Source organism: Humulus lupulus, chromosome 9 (assembly GCF_963169125.1).
Source record: "Humulus lupulus chromosome 9, drHumLupu1.1, whole genome shotgun sequence".
Classification (NCBI taxonomy): domain Eukaryota; kingdom Viridiplantae; phylum Streptophyta; class Magnoliopsida; order Rosales; family Cannabaceae; genus Humulus; species Humulus lupulus.
The window spans coordinates 178,707,536-178,717,668 of record NC_084801.1 but is presented as its reverse complement, the minus strand read 5'-3'; the positions used below and the strand labels follow the sequence as shown (position 1 = coordinate 178,717,668).

The 10,133-nt window shown below is 35.2% G+C and overlaps 1 protein-coding gene across 1 annotated transcript; it reads left to right on the top strand.

Annotated features, from left to right (window-relative positions):
• Positions 1 to 5,370: 5,370 nt before the first annotated feature.
• On the top strand, positions 5,371 to 9,573 carry LOC133800366 (wall-associated receptor kinase-like 20). The gene is made up of 3 exons (XM_062238325.1): positions 5,371 to 6,192; positions 6,828 to 6,897; positions 8,309 to 9,573. The coding sequence occupies exons 1-3, from the start codon at positions 5,371 to 5,373 to the stop codon at positions 9,421 to 9,423; spliced, it is 2,007 nt and encodes a 668-aa protein (XP_062094309.1). The 3' UTR covers positions 9,424 to 9,573.
• Positions 9,574 to 10,133: the final 560 nt, after the last annotated feature.

Genomic DNA, 10,133 nt, shown 5'->3' with positions numbered 1-10,133 from the left:
TCAATTACCTTAATCTTGTCAAAGAACTTGTGAAATTATGTTCTTCAAAACGCGTACGCTGCACACCCCATGATGTCTTGACAGTGGTCAGATTTTAATTTCGCCACCACATTCATACAGATGTGGTGATGACATGCACTGTGATAAACATCTGAGAACACAAGCTCTGAAGCATGATTAATGCTTTCATGCCTGTTTAATACAAAATCTAGGTTGTCAACGTCCCCTATGACATCCTTCAATTTTCTCATGAAATAAGTCCAAGAGTTATGGTTCTCACTGCCCACCAATGCAAATGCAATTGGAAACAACTGGTTGTTTGCATCCAACGCAACAACACAGAGCATGGAAGAATGTGTCGTCCACACAAATGACAGGACGACAGTACTGGAATCCACGCCTAGAAACACTGAGGGAAAAAAATCAATACAAGAAACGACCATCTTCTGATACAAAATAAGTAATTGTACATGTGGGTTCTTATGCTCCAACTGAAACAGGTATCCAGGTAACTTGGAGTATGATTCCTCAGGTGTTCCTCTGACATACATAAGAACATTTTCTCTGCATCTCTATGCCTTCTCATAGCTCATTTCGACCTCAAAATGGTGCTTCATGTCCTCCCTTATGTTGTTTGTCATGTACCGAGTACCATCGATAGCAAATTTCCTCTTGATTAGGTGGCCAACAACCCAAGGTAATTCTTGACGGTGGTCCTTATCTCGAATTTCTTATGAGCAAGTGTGTACTTCATTGTATACAGTAATCTCGAACATTTCAGCTTGCATTTTTTTCTTTCCCCTCAATCTCTAACCACAATCAGGATCCTTGCAGGTAATGTACCAAACGTCAGTCCTAGATTTCTTCACCATAAACTCAAAATTATTCTTCATCGCAAATATGGATGCTTTGGTTTTCAATTCAAGTTTGTTCTGAAAGAACTTGTCAAGGTGCAATTCTCCTGAAGCTTTGCCAGTTGAGGAATGATGTTGATGTGAGGCCTCTATATCCTCTTTGGTGAACATGGGAGCACTCCATGTTCTGCGATCTTCACCTAAGTCCAATGGAGAATTCCATCTAAAACTATCATCGGTTCTACTTGGACCTGGACAACTACTGCAGGTCCTAGGTGTTTGCCGATCTTCTATTTTGCGCTCCTCAACTACCATAACATCTGAACTTTGTGTTGGAAAATCTGCCCTAATATCTGGCCCTACCAAGATCTACTGCATCAGCAACAGGATCGTCGTTGATATAAGGATCGTAGCCATAGGGATCGTACTCCGCTGTGTCATGAAAATATGGCGAATCTTTAACAGGGATATCATCATGGACTATAACGTCTGGATTTGTCTCAGGAACAAATCTCCCAACCTCACTTTGAGTTCCTTTGAAACCATGACATGGGGGAGAAATGTTCTCTTCAAATAGAACTTTGTTGACGCGGTTCTTCGGCAACAGGTAATTAAGAGAAGAAGAGAAAGAGATTAGTACTAAAAGTAGAACCGTCACAGATATGAAATCTTTGTGCTAGAACTAGGTGACTCAAGACACATTTTTAAGTGGTTCGAAGGTTAAAATCCTTCTACTCCACTAGTCCATATTATTGACTTTCTCTGAGTATTTGGTTTACAAAGTATATATTTCTTCAAAGACAATTTCTTCCAACCCCTATCAACTCCCAGGGTCTCCTTATTTATAGGAGAAGGCACCTGGGGGTTGGTAGGGAGGTCATCCCGTGACCTTACCATTTGTCATATCAAATCTGTGACATTCATGATTATTTCCTAAACCTGACACACAAGTGTGGTCTAATCAGCATGGAAGAAGATAATGGGCCGCACGGCCCAACCCGTCCGTGGGTGTCTGAATACGCACGTTCTTGCTGCGTGTCCGAGAAGTCAGGGGGACATCAGGCACGTGATGGCAGGAATATGCACGTTTATCTTGCATGTTGACTTCCCATAGGGTCAGAGCTTCCTGAGAAGCTCGTGACCTGAGAAGTTCGCAACCCGAGCTGCTCCGCCCGTGGCCTTCGGATGTCACTCTCAGCTCCTATGCCACAAATGCGAGCTGGAAACAAGACCCCCTCGAGCTGATAAGGGTCCGTCTTGGAAATAGGGCTTCCAGCCTGCGGGAGCCTCGGACTAAACCTGATTAGTCCGAGGCTCGTCCTGCTAAACAGCCCGTGGGAAATCCAGGGCGTACAAACTTATTTATTAACGCTGGGAGAGGCCGATGCATTTCTTATACCTCCTTTCTTAACCTATGTCCCACTTAGAGGAATCCGTTTCTCTATAGATTTCGATGCTAACCCAATGAATGCACACACATGCCTATCATTTTTTATAATGCTAGGTTTGACGGATTGTGAGAGGCATGTGTACGGGACCTCAATTTTTAAGTCATACACACATTTATCCACTTCAAGCTCATTGTACAAAATGTCAAGCAGTTGCTCATACGTCACACCCTTCTCCAAAAGCATAACTTGATTTTCAGCGTCCCTGAAAATCCAATCTCTATTTTCCAGTTCCCAAACACCATTGAATGCAACAAATATGGAAATAGTTGAATCTGTATAAAAAATAGAAAAATAGGTTAAAAATTAAAACTATAACATAAAACAACAAAAAATCGATTTTTATCGAGATATTTCAAGGCCTATCGAGGTCAACACATCGATGTCTATCGAGTACAATCGAGGTAGACTACCCAAAAAATTTCTTATGAACCTATCGAGGTTTATACTACAAACATTAAGTTCTATGCCTTTATCGAGGTCCATCGAGGACCGTCGAGTCATATCGAGGTAGCCATTTTCCCTAAATGTGTGAGGGTTTTATCGAGGTCTATCAAGGACCATCGAGTCTCATAGAGGAATATCGAGGTAGCCAATTAATATAAACATATGAGGGTTTTATCGAGGTCCATCGAGTCTCATCGAGGCAGACAAAAAACCCAGAAAAAAAAACCAAGAAAGGAACGAAAATCCATTCCGATAGTGAAAATTTACAATAAAACATGAAGGCATACACATATATGTTCGAAATAACACAAACAATGTAGATAAACAAGTTTCCTCACTGCATATAACAAATTTATAATTACCCATACGATATTTTGCCCCTATATCCAAAATCCAAAATGAAGTTCTTGCCTTGAAAGGATTCACAACTTGCCCCTAGATCTGAAATTTAAAATAAGCTCAAAAATTAGTATAGATTAAGATAATGGCGGCTGCCTTGTTTTTTGTGTGTATGAAAGATCGAGAGGGAAAATGTGAGAGATAGAGAGGGAGAAGACAATAGGAGAAAAAGATAGGGAAATTTATGATAGGGGCATTTTCGGAATGTAGGGGAATACTAGGATAAAAATGTGATTTTTTTTAGCTTGGTATCATTTTGTTATATGGGCTCCTTTTATGCATCAATAGTCAAATTTCCCAAAGAAATTAATAATAGAAATAAAATAAGTATAAAAAAAGTTATAGTGTAGAGCAGTATACATGCATCAACTAATTTAATTAATTAATTTTTATTTAAGTTTATGTTTGTTCTAGTTTTTGAATTTGGCGGTGATAATAAAATATTATATATTATATGTTTAATATAATATTAATATTATATGTGAATTTTAAATTTAAAGTTTGTTGCTAGTTGATAATAGATTATATTATATTCTATATTTAATATGATATTATTCTAATACGTGAAGTTTAAATTTAAGTTCAATTAAATTTTATTTAAGTAATAAAACATATGGTTTTATTATTTTTAAATAAATATTATTGTAAAATATCTCAAAAATATCATAGTTTAATTTGTTTAATTATTTATTTATTTAAATTTAAGTCATGTTTACAATCTACCGTTAAATATAAGAATATTTTGTTAAAGTTAACAGAAAAAAAATAAAAAACTGTTAAAACCAAGAATTTTTGTTATCTACACACATTTTATATAGAATGTTTTATATAGAAGAGATATATAGGAAATTGTTTTTGGTTTTATTCATTGAATGTTTATTAGAAAGTCAAAATATATGTGTGTTAAATATTATTATGTCTGTCACATATACATAATATTTTCAATAACTTGCCAAGGCATGACTGACTATAAATTATAAAGGTTAATTGTGGGTAAATTATTCAAATTTTATAGTTTATTACACTTAAGTACCCAAAAAAAAAATTAGCGATAAAACTATCCAAATTTTATATTTGTTACACTTAAACACCCAATTTTTTTGTTTACAGCAAAATTACCCAAATTTCATAGTTTTGATACACTTAAATACCCAAACAGTTAAAAATTTAATATATTGATTTTAAACTATGAAAAATAACTAAAATTGTATAAAAATATATATATAAATAACCTAAATTAGTTCTAAAATTAAAAAATAGTTAAATAATTAACAAATGATAAAAAAAATAGAGAAAGTTAGGCCTGATGAAATATTAAGAGAAAATGTTAATAAATATAGGGATATTTCCAATGAAAGTATTTAAATATTGTGTTTGTAGCACTTAAGTACCCAAGTTATTTTTTTGGCGGCAAAAGTATATTCCGTCTATGTTTTTGTGCAGTTTAGTGCAACTGTCTGTTTCGTCATTAATTCCGCCTATATGGTGTGAAATTTGCATATAACTTAGGTACTTTCACCGTAAATATCTCTTAAATTAAGTACTTTCACAGCAAAACATCTTTTAAATTGGGTACTTTTGCATACATTTTATAGACAAACTTAATGGTAAAAATTGACACTTGTACCAAACTGCATCAAAACATGAACGGAATGTACTTTCGCCGCTAAAAAAATAACTTAGTTACGTAAGTACTACAAACATAATAATTTCACGCAAATTACTCGTAAATATATGATGAAATAGAGGACCATGCGTTTTCTTATCTCAATTATTATACATGCAAGAGAACCCATCTACATGCACTGCGGGAATATTGGAGAGGAAGATAGCAATATGAAAACATCCAATGCACTTGGGCAACCCTAAAATCCATAAAATGATGTATAATAGTACTAATTCGTTAAGTACTAAACCCCATAAACCAAAATCAAGTATTGGGAACAAAAAATATTATTTTCAATATACCAACCCAAGATGATCAAGATTCAATTTCATACTTGAGACTTAAAACTTTGCTCCCAAAGTCACAAATCACAATCAAAATAAACTAAAACAAAAAAACAAGAGATCAAACAAACTTGAGTACAACATGTGCCTTCAAATCCTTGTTCATGTCTTCCTATGTATAAGTACTTCTACCTACTTAGTCGGGTTTGGTCCAAAAGCCAACCCTAATAATTAATACTACTTTCCAAAACCCTAAACCCACATCCATTGAGATGGAGAGCACTACAAATATTTTCTTCCTAATAACCCTATTCTCTCTCACGTGCCTCTCACTCTCACGTGCCCCACCTCCATTGGCCTCACGCCAATGCGAGAACTGCGGCCGGACTCCGGTTCCGTACCCGCTCAGTACCCGACCCGGCTGCGGTGACTACGCTCTCTACAAGATACGTTGCACCGCCGGGGCTCTATGGCTCGACGCCGTTAATGGGTCGGCTTACCCGATCACCTCGGTCAACCCGGTAATCCGCCGGTTAACGATTCGACCCGCGGGTATTGCCGCCAACGCTTGTGTCTCCGCCGATTTTCGCAGCCGGGGTATTCAGCTCGACCTCAATGCATCGTTCAGAGTCGCCGCCGGCAATACTATCTTGCTTCTGAACTGTACGGATTTATATGTGCGCCGGAATCGTCCGCCGGTGGATTGTACGGCGAACAGCATTTGCCATCGTTACGTGAAGGATAATTTGGTTGTTCCATGCATGAAAACGGCATCGTGTTGTTCGTTTAAGGTTGGGGGTTCGAACGTTGTGGAATATGGGGTTGGGGTGAGAGTTGGGGGAGATGAGTGCTCGGCGTACCAGAGCTTCGTGAAGCCTGGGCCGGCCACGACGGCGAAGGGGGCGGAGAAGTGGTCCGAATCGGAGATGGAGTTGGAGTGGGCTTTGCCGAGTGAGCCCATTTGTAAAAGCCCACTGGACTGTAAGAGCTTGTTGAATTCGAAGTGTTTGGTTGATTCGGTTAAAGTGGGACAGAAGAGATGTTTTTGTGATATTGGATTCGAGTGGGATCCTATCACTGGACTGTGTACTAAAGTTCAGAGTAAGTTCATATATAAATATGTATATTAAACCATAAATGATTAATTAATTTATTTATTAGTTTTGCAATTAATAATGGTGGAAAATAGAAACATAACAAGTTATATTGCAGTGTGATATAGAATGTAAAACAAAATAATGAGTACATAATTTTGTTATTTGATTATAGCATGGGATCTGTTTAACTAGATTAAACAAGGAAAATGTTTTATTGAAATAAAATTGATCATGAAGAAAAAAATACAAGATTTATAATGGTGGTTCGGTCTTAATTAAATAATAACCTATATATCTACTCAAATTTTTTTATTAATTACTTAATTTTCACACATTTTTACGTCTTTTTATTCTCATTTATTAAAGATATTTTAAGATTACATTTTAGGTGAGTAAGGAACATTTTCTCACGGTAACTTTGTGTGAAGAAACACTATCAAAATCTATATTTGAAGTTAGGATATTAATAATTATATATAAACTTTTTTTTTCTTTCCTAATTTTCTTACTACTACTTATTGTCTTATACATTATTACAAAATTTATATACGAACATGTTATAAGAATTAATATATACAATAATTTCATAACTTATATATCTTCTTTTCTATTTTATTTATATAGCTGCGAAGTGCACTAATGATCAACATGGAAAAGGTTGCAAAATTAAGAAGAAGAAGAAGAAATCCAAGAACATTGCTGGTAACTATTTTTTTCTTTTTGTTTACCCCTCTTTAGAAATAATACGTATAACTTTTGTGATAAATATTTTTTTGTATTCAATTTTCTTTTTGAGTTTTAAAAATATAAATGGAATGAGGAATTGTCCTATCACCACCCCATCCCTTGCCAATTTTTTATGTGTGTTTTTACCTTTATCTACGCATTTCGTAATGAGAGTAGATTTAAGATCTTCTGTCCCTATTTTTTAACTCTTATCGCTATGTTTGGTAGTGAAGAAAAAGTTAGATAAATTATTTTCTATTTAAGTTGTTTGGTGTCGAGTTGAAAAAATAATAAGAAATAAAAGAAAGTTGTGTATTTATATTTTTTACCTACCAATTGATCTTATTTTGTTTCAAATAAAGGTTGTTTTACATAATTTTCACTATCTTACTTTTACAAAAAATTAAAAATTAAAAAAAAGCCCTATTCGCTTTTCTCTTTTTTAGGAGAGAAAAATTTTTAGTGGGAGGCACTTGTATTCTTCTCTCTATTTATATTTTTTTTCTTCTTTTTTCTTCCTCACCGAACAATTTCAAAATTTGCTCTTTTTTTTCTTTCATTTTTCTCCTCTACCAAACATAGAGTTGGTTTCACCATTTAAAAATACACCTCACTTAAAATAATAATTTATTTATTTATAAAAAATAGATAAAAATAAGTCATTGTGCCAATTGTTTAATGGTGAGAGATATGGGAATAGGGAAAGAAAGGTTCAGATGATTTGTATAGAGAATATTAATGAATACCCATGTATGTTTAAAACACTAATTATATTAAAAAATTATAAGCTAAAAAATTCATTTAGAAGTATTTGGATGAAAAAAATATTTATTTTAATTAAAAAAAAATTTGAGAAGATATTTTCTTAAATTAGAATCATTTCTATAATTCATAATCTACTTCTTTAGTGATTATACAAATGTTTTGAAATAGCTTTTTTTTTTAAAAAAAAATAAATCAAATATTTTAATTTAGATATAACCAAAATAAGAAATTTATTCAAACTAGATATATATATACTATTAAAAAAACCTTTTACTCCTTAATATTTTCAATTTCAACAACTTAAATTAATCCTGACAGTTAATATCTTAGACATGCATACATCAAAGTGAGTTTTTTTTTTCAATAATCATAGGGAGCTTTAAAATTTTATCAAATTTGTACACAAATAGACGATTTAATTTATAAAATGATTTACAATGATATAGACGATTATTATTATTATTAGTTAAGCTCCACTACATTTTTTTTTTGTTTATAAAAATATTTACCTAAACCTACAAATTAATACTTTGGTAAAAAAAATATACAAATTAATAGGCTGATATGTATATATTTTAATTTTATGTTTTTGCTTATAAGTTTTTTTTTTGGTTTAAAACAGTTTTGGCGGGTGCTGTTGGTGGAATAGTACCAGTTGCAATAGTGATCGGAATTTTGTTGTACAAACACCTAAACCGCTCGAATTCGAAGAAAGAGGCAATGAAAACCCTAGTCAAAGAACGAGAACTCAGTCTCCACTCCAAAACCAGTGGCAAATCCGCCAGAATCTTCACCGGAAAAGAGATCGTCAAAGCCACTAACAACTTCTGCAAGTCCAATCTCATCGGCTCCGGCGGCTTCGGCGAAGTCTTCAAAGGAGTCTTCGACGACGGAACCGTCACGGCCATCAAACGTGCCAAGCTCGGAAACACCAAAGGAACCGATCAGATCCTGAACGAGGTCCGGATCCTCTGCCAGGTGAACCACCGTAGATTGGTGCGCCTCCTCGGCTGTTGCGTCGATCTCGATCTTCCTCTCCTGATCTCCGAATTCGTCCCCAACGGTACTCTCTTCGACCACCTCCACCGCCATAGCTCCAAGAAATTTTCACCGATCGGGTGGATCCTCCGCCTCCGGATCGCTCACCAGACCGCAGAAGGCCTCGCTTACCTCCATTCCGCCGCCGTGCCTCCGATCTACCACCGCGATGTCAAATCAAGCAACATCTTACTCGACGACAAGCTTGATGCGAAGGTCTCCGATTTCGGACTCTCGAGATTGGTAGAAGAAAAACAGAGCGAGAACAACAATACTAATAGTCAAACAGAAGAGAGCCATATGTTCACCTGTGCTCAAGGGACGTTGGGTTATCTAGATCCAGAATACTATCGGAACTTTCAGCTAACCGATAAGAGCGATGTGTACAGCTTCGGAGTGGTGTTGCTCGAGATGTTGACGGCCATGAAAGCAATTGATTTCAACAGAGAAGAGGAGGACGTGAACTTGGTTGTATATGTGAAGAAGATGATAAAGGAAGAGAGATTGATGGAAGCGGTGGATCCGGTGCTGAAAGAAGGAAGTTCGAAGATTGAGTTGGAGACGATGAAGGCGTTGGGGTTGTTGGCGGCGGCTTGTTTGAACGATCAACGGCAGAATCGGCCGTCGATGAAGGAGGTCGCCGATGAGATTGAGTACCTTATCACTATCGTTTCTCAGACTACTAAGTTTATAGACTAGTTATAGTTATAACTAGTATGATATATATACATATGAACTCATCATCTTGTTCAATTTGCTTCTTCTTCTTTATCTAACTAATTAAAAAAAATATTACTAAAACTTTTTCTTGAGATATCTGTTTTTAAATTTAAGAAGTTCCCCTATGCAAAGTTCATAAATTTAAATAATGAGATAGTGTGATGAGGATCTAAGCTTCATAATTTTTTAAAAAGTAATTGGCGGCCCCTATGCAAAACACCTTTATTTTTATTTTTTGTTACACTTAATCCCTAATTTTTTTTAGGACTAAACCTCGCAATCCTCCATTTTGTTAACAAATCTACAATCTCTATTAGATTATGTTATTAACCGCTAATATAAAACCACTTGATCATCTAAAACTAATGTCATATCATTATTTCAAATTAAAAAATTAATTTAAAATATAAAATATATATTTTAATTTAAAATAGATTAAAAAAATTACTTAAAAAATATATGATAAACAAAAAAATATTATATTAATTCATAAATATAAAATTCCTTCGTCTTCTTCCTTCCTCACGCCGCTAGCCCTCAAGCCCCACCCCTCACCCTTATCTCTTTCACCACCGACCACCTACAACTCCGACATAGCCCATCCTCGTTCACCCACCTCCCTCGCACCTTGACTTCACCTGCACTCGGAACCCACAACCTCGACCCTCCCATCTCTACATGTGCCTTCG

Coding starts and splice junctions, on each gene's coding strand:
- LOC133800366 (XM_062238325.1), top strand. CDS start 5,371: ATGGAGAGCACTACAAATATTTTCTTCCTAATAACCCTATTCTCTCTC. Junction 6,193..6,827: donor TCACTGGACTGTGTACTAAA/GTTCAGAGTAAG, acceptor ATAGCTGCGAAG/TGCACTAATGATCAACATGG. Junction 6,898..8,308: donor GAAATCCAAGAACATTGCTG/GTAACTATTTTT, acceptor GGTTTAAAACAG/TTTTGGCGGGTGCTGTTGGT.